General features: G+C 32.0%; 1 protein-coding gene across 2 annotated transcripts in view; it reads left to right on the top strand.

Annotated features, from left to right (window-relative positions):
- The window catches only part of LOC123708858 (nitric oxide synthase-like protein), a 29,248-nt gene extending 20,444 nt beyond the window's left edge, over positions 1–8,804 (top strand). Inside the window, exons 12-22 of one of the 2 annotated variants that reach the window (XM_045659796.1) lie at positions 1,090–1,151; positions 1,501–1,613; positions 2,079–2,308; positions 3,119–3,367; positions 3,523–3,676; positions 4,377–4,546; positions 5,592–5,802; positions 6,867–6,954; positions 7,317–7,587; positions 7,763–7,954; positions 8,162–8,804. In XM_045659796.1, the coding sequence (XP_045515752.1) occupies positions 1,090–1,151; positions 1,501–1,613; positions 2,079–2,308; positions 3,119–3,367; positions 3,523–3,676; positions 4,377–4,546; positions 5,592–5,802; positions 6,867–6,954; positions 7,317–7,587; positions 7,763–7,954; positions 8,162–8,272 (1,851 nt within the window). In that variant the 3' untranslated portion in view covers positions 8,273–8,804. The remainder of the gene's footprint in view (positions 1–1,089; positions 1,152–1,500; positions 1,614–2,078; positions 2,309–3,118; positions 3,368–3,522; positions 3,677–4,376; positions 4,547–5,591; positions 5,803–6,866; positions 6,955–7,316; positions 7,588–7,762; positions 7,955–8,161) is intronic. The other variant, XM_045659795.1, reaches the window with a different exon arrangement.
- Positions 8,805–14,987: the final 6,183 nt, after the last annotated feature.

The following is a 14,987-nucleotide window of genomic DNA, read 5'->3' as shown; positions in this document are numbered from 1 at the left end:
GGCAAAAAATATGTAATACTCACCTAAATAGTAGACTATATTATAGATAATAAGTTAATAATTATAAACAGTTATTAAAAAGACGTATTATTCATTGATTAAATAGCAGTTACTAATAATAAGTAACATAAAAAACAAAACACTGTTTCATATAACAAATGTTTTAAAAAGAATCTTGGTTTGGAACGAGTTTAGTTCAGATTACAAAAGAGGTTAATTATACATTAGAACAAGTGATTTACAGCATACGTACCTTACCAAAATTTATGTTGGGGAGCTTTAACTGTAAGATAAACTGTTTAAATTCTACCAATCGATAGATTAATATATGGTGGAGGGTTATATAAAGTATTAAATACATTTATGCTACACCTTCTCGGATATGTCAAAGCTTTTTTGAAACATACTTTGTGATTCACTTCTAACGTGCTGAACGGGACATATGAAAGTTTATTATTAACGTGCTCCGTTTATTTACGTGACAAAAAAGTTTTTATCTCTAACTGCAAAATGATACTGGCTATTTTGAATAAAAAATGAACAAATGAAAACGATGCATTCTGTTTTCTTTAATCGAAATATCGTATTATTATTGCCATATTATATTACTTAAAAAAACGTCGTTTTAAATATTTTTATTAAAAACAATCTTATTGTCAAACAAAACTATTTCTTATAGTTGATATTTTATACAGTTTGCTAATTGGAATTAACAAAACATAGTTAAAATAGATGTAAATTTTGTACGGAAAACCTGACTAACGCTTCGTTAAATTAAATTCGGAAGCACGTATAATATCCAAGTATAGGTTATATGGTATAGTCCTTTTGAAATACATTTACTTCATAATATTACATTGTAATAGTTTTAATAGAAATAAAACAGCAAATATTACTATGTAACCAATAAATTACATTGAATTCACCACAAATGATCCGATTGGGAAGTGTAAGGCGATTAACGTAGGAAACGCTACTTACTAGCTGATATATAGTTATTAAGAAAATAATGAGAAAGGATGTACACGTCTGATTAACGAACGTGTATTTGTTTTTTTTTTTGTAAAACAAAAATATATTTTGTTTTAGGCCTTTGCGGAAAATCTTTGTGAGATTCTGTATGCTGATCAGGTTGGAGATGAAAGCACTGGGTAAGATAAAAAATTTAAGTACTTTATTCAATCATTACACAGGGTTTTTCGTTTCCTCCTGCCTTGATCTTAGTGTGTTTTCGGAAAAAAATGAGTAAAAATAGAAAACAGTAAAGACTATTGAATTTATAATAATTTATTAATACATTATTTTTCTTTAATTGTGTCTGTGGCGCAAACAATTAGTGTTGAGGTTTTTGGCATAATGCTGACTCAGGGCCAGTTGCAACCACAACATGCACACATTACTTAATAGTAGAAAAATAGTAACAAATTAACAGTGTAAGTAAAGAAGTCTTGAAAGATTTGTCTGTATATAAAATTAATATTGTTATTTATATTCTTATAGGACATCACAAATGCTGACACCCAAGTCCTTTATCAAAGCGAATAGTCAAATCGAAATGCAGAGATACGCAGTAACTAATCCTAAACAATTGAGTAGATTGGAATCTCTTAAAGGTACTTTTTTTAAATAAATGATTTAATATCAAATTTTAATAGATATTACCAATATGGCCATATCACACTAATTCAACGTAGGGTCCTTTAAGAAAAGAGCGTACCAATTCATAAAAGGCCGGCCGAGCCCTCTGTCATTGGGCGGAGGGTATCACCTATCATCAGGTGAGCCTTCTGCTAAAAAATATACATTCACTAAAGCTATTGTGTTGATATTTTATTATCATCACTAAAGCTTACCAACGCATTTCACTGGTATGAATTTACATGAAGGAAAAAATACAAGATTTAATGTCACACTTATACGCGAAGAAAAATAATATATCGATTCATAAATTATAAAACTAAAGAAAAATTTATGTCAATATGTAAAAGAAAACTGGCACTAAAAATTCCTTTTTTAAAATTTCAGGTATCTATGTTATAACGTTTATTTAATGTTTATATTATACTGTTATTTTGCAGGAAGTGCAACGGATGCCACCTCAATCGATAGTTTTGGTCCACTTAGCAATGTTAGATTTGCAGTATTTGCTCTTGGATCGAGTGCTTATCCAAACTTCTGTAACTTTGGCAAATATGTAGATAAACTACTTGGAGATCTAGGTGGAGAGAGGATCCATGATGTTGCTATGGGGGATGAAATGTGCGGACAAGATCAAGCGTTTAGGAAATGGGCGTCTAGTGTTTTCAATGTAAGTAAATGCTAGATTTATTGTTCATTGTTGTTTACAATTGTTTTACTTATAATTATAACTTAATTATAATCAACGTCTATTGGTTAAGTGTGAGTTCTTTAACTGTTGATTAGCCACAGATTTTGGGTAACTGTTCCGTGATCATTTATGTTTATAGATCGTCGTCGTAGTCGTCTGTGCCTGAATCCATACCATTCAATTTTGAGCATGGCATGCCGGTTGTCTTACCGTTTTTCCCTTACAAATTGTCTCAAGCCAACACTACTCATTGTTATTATTAAGCCAAATAAATATATATTTAATACTAAGTTATGGTGTGAGTGTAATTAAAGTAAACAAAATGAAAGTAACAGTCAGCACCTGTTGAAAGAACAATATTTGTATTGTTAATCTATCTCCTGTCATGTTGTGTTTTCCAAGTTTCGTCATAAATCATAAAGATATCTTATCAGTATATCAGCTCATTCACCGAATTGCCCAATCAGACAATAACAAAGTTGCTTTTATTTAAAATAAGACAGCAGTTTATGTATATGATGACGTTAAAACTTTTCTTTACAATGAAAATATCTAGTAAGGAAGGATGTAATTAAAAATAAATTCAAAAGTTATTGTCTGGTTGCTATACAATGAAAATTACATGTTTAATTTAAACCTGTAACCCACGAATTTCTTCAAGTTAAAGTTAATCGTAAGGATTACGGCAGGTACTTTTTAATCAGAAGACAAGCAATCAACATACCTTTATAAGTAATTGGAGAATTACAGTGAGAATGAATCTTATTTACCAAAAGTGACAATTCACAGGTTGCATGTGAAACATTCTGTTTGGATGACGATGAAACTCTACAAGAGGCTAAACGAGCTCTCGGTACTGTTACTTTAAGTGAAGAAACCGTAAGATTTGCATATCCAGCTGTTAAACCACCAACACTACAAAACGGCTTACAATCCGCACTAAATAGGCAATTGGTCACATGTACTGTAAAAGCTAATAAAGATTTAGGCGACGCTACCGCTGAGAGATCAACAATTTTCATTGATCTGGAACCCAAGGTAAGCTTTCGATACTACCTATATTTAAATATAAACGGTCTAACAAGTTATATTAAAATAAAAACACGAAGAGGAAATAAGACATTATGTGATGTCTTGGAAGAGATATAATTTATCTTTCTGTATGCAGGATCTGACAAATCTGTTTTTTTTAGAGTGAAATTAAGTATGACCCAGGAGACCATGTTGGAATAATCGCGTGCAATCGAATAGAATTAGTAGATAATTTATTAGCTAGGTTGACGGATATTGATGATTTCGACATTCCAGTACAGTTGCAACTTATGAAAGAAACACATACTTCAAGTGGTAAGTTATACTCGTGAAACAGTAGTAAAAGTATAAAATTGTAAGTGTTATGTAGAAATTATCATTTTAAGTTCCGTTAATATGTCAATCGGAAGTGACTAGCTGCTCACGACACAGGGAATAACAACTAAATACTAGTGTGGGGGGGGCTAGTGCACTTCCCTTTTTAACTAAACATCGTTTATTGTCATGTATAATGTTTTATGTTTCTTTTAAAAAGCACACTTGAACACATACTTAATTCAATTTCTAAAATTCAAAACGATGTAAATATATTTGCCGCGCACCAGTACTATGTGGAACCTGGATCCCACTGGAGTATTTACGTATTCGATATAGGGTCCTTTAAGAAATGAGCGTACCAATTTTTAAAAGGTCGGCAACGAACTCGCAAGCCCACCGTCATTGGGAGTGTCCGTGGGGGTATCACTTAACAGTGAGCCTCCTGCCCGATTACTCCCTGCTCTATAAAAAAATATATAATATGAGGCGAAAGAAAGTATCTAACGTAAATCAGACATTGATACAGAAATGTCTCTATCTGATGGAGAATAACAAACCCTCAAATAATCGAGCATTAATTGCACGTATTTCCCCCGTCTTAATGAATTAATTATATAATTTTGTACGATAACATCCGGCTAGCCTCAAACTAGTTTATTTTATGACTTAAGTATTTACAAAATAATGTTTACTTTAGGACCAGTTAAATCATGGGAACCACACGAGAGACTACCAGCTGTAAGCGTTCGCGATTTGTTTACGAGATTTTTGGATATAACAACACCACCCACGACGATACTGCTTCAATATTTAGCTAAAACATGTGATAATGATACAGAAAGGAAACAACTTAATACATTAGCTACGGTAACTATTTATTCAACGATTTTATTACCTGGTATATTGGCTTAGTATTTGTGTAATTTTCATCGTATATATAAATATATAATTATGTCGTAAGCATGTAATGTTGACGTAATATAAAGTATTGGCCGATTACAACATCCTAGGCGACGGATTTTTAAGGATTTCTTTTAATGTTTTTTTTTTCAAAATCACCGTTAATTTTTAACTTATAGGGTGTAAATGAGAGTGTGATTAGGATCCTAATCTTTCAATACAGAAACAAGTAGTTCTTTAAGTTAAAATTGTGAAGAAAAAAAATGATTTGAGAAATATAATAGTTATTTTCATACCTTCATATCTCTGAACGTTAGCCTAAATGTCAGAGTGTAAGGAAGATAAAGATATATTTGGTATTTACACTTATGGTATTAAAATATGTATTGATTGATGTGATATTAATTATTTAAGATCTAAAAAGTGTTATGTGCGTATAAATAACTGGTTCATTGTGTATATGTTTTGGAGGTTCTGAGTTCAATTTTACGCTAAACAAAACCTGTTAGGTGTCACTGTCACTGATTAAATAGACGTGTTTGCCCCGTCCTTCATTGGAATGTAGTTTCTCCCCGACGCATTGTCTTTCTAGAAAATATTGACAATTGAATCTTTACTGAAACTTGATGACTCGTAGCAATTACTGGCATTTTGAATAAAACCCAGATGTATCATAATAATGAAGCCCATTTATTTGCAATCTTTACCAATATTAATAAACAATTTAAATATGTTATATATATTTTTTTCTTGTTACTCGTTCTCCAAACTTCCTTAAGTACCATGGATAGGAACCCCTTCACGTCCTCCTCCAGGTTTTCCCGAATTTCTCTATCCATGCCTGTCTTTCTCCATTCGCTTCCTGCTAACACTGCTATATTTTCTATCCACCTTCTTCCAGGGTGCCTAGTGCCTTCTTCTCCTTGGTGGTTTTCATAAAGTCCATCTTTTAACTGTGCATCTTGCAGATGTAAGATTATAAATCCAGATGTAAGACTTATAAATATTTCAGGACCCAGCGGCCTACGAAGATTGGCGCCATTATTACTTTCCAACGTTGTCTGAAGTTCTGGACCAGTTTCCTTCAGTGAAACCTCGGGCCTCTCTTCTCGCGGCTCTTCTATCGCCTCTTCAACCACGATTCTACTCAATATCCTCTTCTCCAATAGCTCATCCGAAACGACTGCATCTTACAGTTGCTGTTGTAACATATAGGACTCAAGGTAAGACAAATATGTACTTCTGAAACTTTGGAATTATTATTGTCTTTTTTAATTATTCCTGTACTTGAAAAACACTACTTTAAATACTTGATATGTAATTTTCAACTAAACTGATTCTGGTTACTCGATAAAATATAAGTAAAACATAATTGTAGCTGTAAGCCTCATTATCTCGTATTGTAATTATTTCCCTATAAAATAAAACCAAATTTTACCAATTCTTGTCATAACTCCCAAATATAATATCCGTATTCTTTAATAAGTTAAGAGTGTATATGTAGAACAATGTAAAGAACTCTCTCGTAATAAATCAACATCGTCCTTGAGTAGAATTCTGATTTATTGAGGTAAATAATTACGGATTGCGGTCTCGAGAATCGGGCTATCTCATTCGTTCGACATCTAGTAGAGAAACATTAGTCTTAGTCACTATAACATTAACCTCATCAATTCCTAATGACACACATGAATTTTAATGATAATTATAATTTTTACTTTGAAGTCCACTACGGAAATGAGTCAAAGAAATTGTTGGCTATTTATATTTGGACGAGCAACGGAATCTCTGCAAAGCAAAAGCTCCGTGTATTATTGTTTATTACATCAACAAGAATTCATAACACAATTTAATATTGTCGCTATTTTTCTAGACAACTCATAAATGAATTTTTTCTATTTAAAATTATACATAGACGGACTCAGATCTGCAATATAATTCGATAGATCTTAATAAAAAAGTTAATTTCCATCCATCTTTCGATAAAACCATTCTTGCATTATTTAGATATAGATCGAATTTTGAAATATAATATATATTAATTAAATATTTATATATTAGAAGCTCTCCTTTAACAATTCTTACGAACATAATCTGTGGACGCACGATGTTTATGGTTTATGCTCGTGGCATTGCGTTTTGGCGGGAACGAATATGACGTGACATTGATGGTTGGCGAAAGACTTAAGAGTACTTATTATGATAAATACAAACGAATTTTGAGAATCTTGGTGGCCTGCATGGCAATAATTGATTTCTTATAATAAAAATAAATGTAATATTGTAGACGGTGAAGGACCTGTCCACTATGGTGTTTGCTCGAATTATCTCATGGATCGTAAACCAGGCGACGAGGTTTATCTCTTCATACGAAGGTACTTCTTACTTCATACATTTTCCTCTTCTTCATACTTCATACATTTTCCTTCGTTCTGCCTGAACATTTGTTATAATCAGTTTCGGGGAACTTACGTCACTATTGAGTTATGCCAAAATAATTATCATAGTTAATTTTAGCTCAAAGTTAAGACGTTGGAATTGAAATAGAATTATTGTACATTTAATAGTGTAAGTGACTAGGAACACTTTCTGTATTTTTTATATTATCAAAATCACCATAATTATGAGCTATGAAAACGATTTTTGATGATGCCTTTTATTTAACAAATAATAATGTTTATATTTAAAATATCATTATGCAGAAAATAAATAATACTCTTGATACATCTTCTTCCAGTGCTCAAAACTTCCATTTGCCCCAAGATCTGTCAGTTCCTCTTATACTAATTGGGCCCGGTACTGGAATAGCACCATTTCGAGGCTTTTGGCATCATCGTAGAGCATTGTTGAATTCTCGAACACGCGCAAACGCTGGTGCTGTATGGTTGTTCTTCGGATGTAGGACCAAGACTATGGATTTATACAGAGAAGAGAAGGAACAAGCGGTAAAGGACGGGGTCTTGTCTAAAGTATTCCTTGCTTTGTCACGAGAGAAGAATATTCCAAAGGTAAGAAAAATAAATATATGCATTGGTCTGGGAATTCTGGGACGTCTGGGACTAGGTGCATTCATGTATTTCACAAATTTCAACTGTATAGCAACATTAATGTTGCAGATATGCAGTGCAAAAAACACGATAAAACTGTCGTCACATAGAAAATATGAACATTTTATTTTTTTAGATGTACGTTCAAGAACTAGCTGAAAACGAAGGAGCAGAAATCCATGATTTGCTTATAAACTCCGGAGCCCATTTCTACGTATGTGGAGATTGTAAAATGGCGGAAGATGTCCATCAGAAATTAAAAGGAATTATCAAGAAACATGGTAACATGACTGATGAGCAAGTACAAAACTTCATGTATATTTTAAAGGTAAGAATAGAATGGCAATATTATTACGGGATAACTGGAGGAAATATAAATATTAAAATATGTGTGATTATATCATCCGTGAGAAATCAGTAAAGATTATAATCATTGTTGGTCATTTACTATCCAACTAATTACGACTTCAAAATTACCAGATTTAAAAACGAATTACTTGAAGTAAATTCCATCTACTATTTTATCCCTATCTAGGAGGAGAATCGTTACCACGAAGACATATTTGGAATAACTCTTCGTACTGCGGAAGTACACAGCGCGTCCCGAGAATCTGCAAGAAGAAACCGCGTCGCTGCTCAACCCTGACGCCGGTCTTCCCGTATGATCTCAAATTATGAAACCTAGCAAAACCAACAACTTGTTAAACAGTGAGAAAATATGTATTAATACTAATAAAAACGAAAGTTTATACCAACTTCAGATAAATGGAACATTGACGTTGGAACAAAAAACATAAATTGTAATTCTCAATTATAACTTTACATATGCTTTGTCTCGACTCTTGATGCATTGATATATACCTACCTACCTTCGCGCAAATTACGCTAGCGCAAAATTGTCTTTAATTAAATTTTCGCTTGTTTTTACAAAGTAACATTGCGATAAAACTTTTGAATGCTTTATAATCAATCACTTTAATAAATATATACTTTAATCGATACAAGTGAATTGGCCTAATTGCAGAATAAAAAACTGATATGAAAATTTATAGCATATTCGGATATTGTTTTCGTTTATTAAAAATTTTAATGATTGAAGTCAATTGTACTTTTTAAAGCTTAATAATTTTGATTAAAACGAGGTTGTGTATTGTAAATAGTTATGTTCACCGATTGAAATAGCATTTAATGAGAGTTGTTTTTAAATACGATATTGTTAGTTGTTTATTTGAAATGTTGATTATAATCGTATCGTTTGAAGTTTTAATATTTAGCTATCAGTATTATTATATTGATATTCATTTGTTTACGATCATATTTTTTTTTTGTTTTATTTGTGTATCATGTTGTGCAATATTAAAATGATTTATATAATATCAAATATCGTATCACACCTAAAATATAAAATAACTATTTTTGTTAATTGTATAAAATAATTGTAAATAAAAATAAGCGCATTTATTTGCAATGTAATTTTATTAAATAAATTTTTAATTCTATGCCAAATATTTTACAATATAATCAGTAGGTTAAAATTGTGGACTTAAATATATTTATCGTTCCATATAATTGTAATCCCTTAATAATCTTTAAGCTAGTCCTAAGAATTGTAAGTAAATTAATATTTTCTATTTCTTGCTCCAATACGTATTAATATTCAAGTTAAACTAATAAAACATTTAAATGTATGAAATATTTACAAATATATCTTTCAATATTTGAATTGCACGTTTGGGACTAAATTTTATCAATTCATATCAAAACTTGATCGCACTTTTTCAAGTATCGAAGAGGTTATATTCTTATGAATTTAAATATAATCTTAAGAGTCTTCGTTAATTACTTAATAAAGTTCCTTCGTACTAATAATTGTTTCCTTAACCATCCTTAGTCAAAGTGTGTATAAATCATTTATTCATATAGATACACTTATGAACGTCAAAACAGAAATGCATATAAAATGCATCTAATTTTACATTTAGTGCTAGTTTTCAAGTCAAGGGTGTACAATGGACAAGAAAAACTAGCAAACTCTCCGCCACTCTTTTTAATCGCCAAGTTTTTTGTTTACCTTGTCTGTAAGGACCATGTCTGCAACCATTACATCATGTTCCACGTGACTTTTTAAGTAATTCACAGTTAATAAATAATAAATTAAAAACAAAGATTTGTGCTCTATCAGCAGGAGGCATGGTATAAGAGCACGCACTTACATTTTTGTGGGAACAACATGCAAATACATAGTCGGTGTAACTGTCATCACCGCATACACCGAAAGTCCGACCAGTCACCACAAGTAGCACCTGTACGAGTATGACGCATAGCCAGGCTTAGGTCCCCTAGCCATACTTTAGGGAGAGAGACAACCCGGCGCATGGATCCATACCTAGATGGTTCCGTCTCCCGACAGACATATTCGTTTGTTAATATAAATTAACGAAACTTCTAAAAATCCATTTTCGCATCTTAACAATAACAGCGTTTTTGGGTCAATGATTATTATTATTTTATAATTAAAAGTGTCAGATATGAAATTTAATTTCTAAATACTTAACTGATATAAGCTATACAGTAATCAATTACTTTTTAATCAGTCAACTTGATATATATAGCACTGGCGTCCTTCCTTCTCGTTTATGTTCGTTCTAGAAGTTTTGCAATAAATACTTTATCATCTTTACTTAGGTTCGAAAGATACCTTATTTCTCAAAGAATTACATTCACTTAGTGAGAAAATTTATAGCAGGTTAGTTATGTACATTGTGTTATGAAATTATTTGAATATAAACTTTGTAAAATAAAAATAGTAGTTGCTAACAATGTACAATATTTCTTTCCACAACTGAGCTTTTCTTAAGGCAGTTTTGCCGTGCACCACAGCTATGTGGAACTAGCTGCCCACTGAGGTATTTTCGGACCAATTCGACATAGGTTCCTTTAACAAAAGAGCGTACCAATTCTTGAAAGGCTGGCAACGCACTCTCGAGCTTTGTCGGAAGTGTCCATGGGCGGCGTTTAACATCAAGTGAGCCTCCTGCCTGTTTACCTAGAATTACATTTTAAAAAACCTTTCATTTCAATCTACGACAAAAAAAGCAGTTTTGGTTAACTCTTTGAAAATTTTAGCTTTTGTAAGTTTATCTGATAAAACACTGTCTAGGGATTTTGACTGTCATATAAACCGACTCAATTTATTGTTATTGGTTAGCGGTATCAAACAAATTACAATGACCACGTGCCGGCGATTCTATTTTCAATTAAGACTAATAAAGATGTGAATATTCAGTTTATTTTTATATCATAAGTGTGGATGTAATAAGTACTAATTAATGAAGATTAAATATTTCAACAAACTAAAAACAGTATTGAAAAACGGACACTGAAAAAGTGGAAATGGGCCAGTCATATTGCCCGCGTTTGTGATGACAGATGGATCACAGAGAATTTTTCTTCGTTCGAATGGCCCACTGGGAAAAAAGAGAGAAACGTCCACCAGAACCCAAGGAAGAAAAAATAAAAGAGATAGCGAGAGTCATGTTACCTAATATTTTTTAAGTTACATATATATATTATTAGGTAATAATTAAAAGAGTAAACAAAATGTCAACAATCATCGCAAACTTGAAGGGAATATGAGTAGTTAGTTTTTACTTCACTCTAATTATAATTTAATAATCCCGTTTCCGATAATGTCCAATAACTGTCACTTAAATCTACGAACTCGTCAATAAGTCTAGTTAGTTTTTTGTTAGCGTCGCAACTCCACTAATGTTATCTTAGTTATAGGCTCATGTGTTAAACAATTTAAGCCAATTTTTACCCAGCTTCAAACAAAGTGTTTTATTTGAACATATCCATACAACAACCGTCACCGAACTTAATTCGGGGTAGATTGAAAAATAGTATGGAAGATGAGAGACAAATGGAAGAATATGGTGTAGGCCTTCACTCCGTCGAAGGTCGTGTACTAATATTAAATATAATAACATAAACTTAATATAATCCTTGTAGTACTCGAATACAGGCTATTTTTATTTGTTTACATTATTCCTCTGCGAAGTTTTATTTATATTATATTCCGTGGTTAATTGTGTAATATAATGGGCCGGTCATATTGCCCGCGTTTGCTGACTGATGGGTCAAAGATAATCTTACTTCGAATGGCCCACTGGGAAAAAAAGAGAGACATCCACCAGAACCCTAGGAAGAAAAAATAAAAGAGTAAACAAAATGTCAACAATCGCAATTATAATTATCGCAAACTTGACGTTTCCGATAATGTCCAATAACATAAGTGTCACTTAGATCTATGAACTCTTCAATAAGTCAGTACATACCTTTTTTGATGTAATAGTAGGCAAACGGGCAGCAGGCTCACCTGATTTTAAGTTATACCGCGACACTCACATTGCCAGAAGGCTCGCAAGGGCGTTGCCGACCTTTTAAGAATTGGTATGCTCTTTTCTTGATTGAGCCTAATTGGTTCGGAGAAACTTCGGTATTCTAACCTATTTTTATAATAATTTATGTAAGTTAATCCATAAATAAATCAATCGGCGTCGTTGAAACAAACAAAGTTATCGTATTATGTAAAATTATTCAATATGGAACATTTACTTAACGATAATGGACAAAATAAAACAAGAATGTGGTTTTAATGCAATTTGCAAACCGTATTATTTAAATAAGGTCGCAACTTATGAAGCCGTAGAATTTTTAATCGAAAATCTGTAATAAATTAAGAGAAACAATTTGTAATTATTATCAGTAATAATAATTAATAAGCTAAATACTTGATAATGACCCTAGATGCTAAATTGCGATTGAAACAACACGTGAACAAGAAAAGAGATTAAGTAGATATAAAATACAAACAAATGTACTAGCTAATAGGAAGGCAATCGCCCCTGTTATTACATAACAAATTTCTGCTTTATAAACAAGTGATAATGCCTGTGTAGACATTCGGCATTCAACTTAGGGTCCTGTACAGCGAAGAGCAATTTAGTAATAATACAACGGTTTCAGAACAAGATTCTAGACATTGTCAATGCACCATGGTATATTAAAAATGGATACAGTCCTAAATACGGCGAAACGGTTTACCTTAGCTCACTAAAACGGCTACATAGCCATGTGAATGCTGAGGCAAACAAATTTCTTGCACGTCAGAAATAAGACGTCTAAAGAGAACTAAACATTTTGAGTTAATAAACCTAGTGTAGTGAATCTAAGTGCAAGAGCGGTATCTGGGACACACGTACATAGTGTCATAACATTATAGAACACTAACACTGTTAATGAACATTACCTTAGAAAATGAAGTCAACATAATATTACATATAAGCCATAAGTAATAATAGGCAAGATTGTAATTCATGTACAATCGTATAAAACAATACAATTCGATACAATCGTATCGAAAAAATATATATTAAACATTTAATATGCACGTAATATATATAAATATTATTTTAGATACATAACCTAACTTAATCTAATACATCACATGTGCCGATTTTGGTGATCAGCGTATCCTGTGACACATAGGCGTCTTCCAGCTACTTCTATTATTTTCTAATGTTTGCTGTTTAGGTCCAAGTTACGTCTCCTATTTCTTTTATATCTGTCTGTCTTTCTCTTTTTCCTTACTACTACTACTATTTGTAATGGAAAAGTTTAAATGCAACCGTGTTTGTCTGGGTAAATAAATACCAATTCACTGAAAGAAATAAACATTTAAAACTACATTGGCATAAGTAACAATACAATCAGATAAGCTCGTGAAATTTTATTTGGGGCTGGAATACCCCATATCTTGTATTAAAATCTGACGTGGTATTCCAACCGGATCCGTATATCTTACTGTCATACGTCATAGAGCACGTAGACAACTGTCAATCAAATACTTAGAAAAGGTGAGTGAGCTTAGGAAATCCGGAAAGTACCTGATTTGTGATTTGGATTATGACTGAAGTTAGAACAATATCAAAGGTCGCTATTTTCTTTACAGGTTCGTCCCATAACCCATTGTAGTGGCGGTGACACATTTCATTGTTATTTCACTGATTACTGAGTATGACCTAAAGTTTTTGTATTATTTTTAACTACCATACCATAACTATCCATACACGCGATTATATTTCAACCAATAACAATTAAGCGAAACGTGCTATTGACGGTTATAGCACACGATGAATTGTTTAAGCTTGATGGTAATGAGAGATCTGGTGATCCTTAACCTACCATTAGGTAGTGCGATTGCGTTAACCTACGCCTATTAATTTATTAGATAAAATACATTTAAAAAGTTTATGATTACGTAATTGTATTGCTATATTTATTCAATTACTTTTCAACGATAACTTATCTCATCAGTTTTCTTGAACATTGTTTTGGTTGAAATTCCTAGGTAATCGAAATATAGGTGTAACAGCTGTCGAAGACCATAGCTCGTAGGTATAATAAAAAATAATAATAGTCAAGTAATATAAATATATTAAATACAAAGCACACAAGTTAACTTTAAATAATATATTTTTCTTTATGGCATTTAGAAATAAATAGGCATGCAATACATTCTATACCTAAGTAAATAATTTAAATTTTTTATACTTCCAAGCATTATTACAAATAGAGAATTCAGAGCACGGGGAACCAGTGGTACTGGACATTTTGTAAAGAAGCCTATGTCCAGCTGATGTCACATACTAAAAATGTTTTAAAATTTTGTTAAAAATAAATAATACTTTGTACAAAAACTGAAAAGAATTCCATAGGTCCAAGTCAACACACCACCTCTTAAATCAAAAGGTTGACCAGACAAAATGGTAGAAGTTCAAGTAAAGTTTCTAAAGTTACCCGCTATAACATTAGCGTATAGGCAATTTCTGCATCAAAAATATATAATCCACACAATTTTATAAATGTATTAATACAATAGAGTCTTATCTATTTAATTTGAGGTTTGAAAAGAAAATCTACGTTTGAAACAAAATGCGCCACATTTATTGGTAGTTTAATGATAAACTATGTAATAACAGACAATTGATTTCACGTTATTGCATACAATAGAAGATAATCTACCGACGCCATCACTATAAATAGATTTCTTGATATCGTAAGTAGGTCTCACCGATTCAATGCACTAATCTCCCTTACATAAATACACCTTTATTTAGCGCAGTGTTACACTAGAAAGTGATAAGACATTCTCAACCTTATAATATCATTCACTTGACCACTAGTGTTACTAAGAGCCCATTGTTATTTCTATGGAGGTAATAAATATTTGATTGTACGGTGCTGAAAAACGCCTTGTATCAACAACAAGCGATACAGAGGGCTGATGATGTCTATAA

Source organism: Pieris brassicae, chromosome 4 (genome assembly GCF_905147105.1).
Source record: "Pieris brassicae chromosome 4, ilPieBrab1.1, whole genome shotgun sequence".
Lineage (NCBI taxonomy): Eukaryota > Metazoa > Arthropoda > Insecta > Lepidoptera > Pieridae > Pieris > Pieris brassicae.
This window is presented reverse-complemented; position numbering and strand designations above follow the sequence as displayed.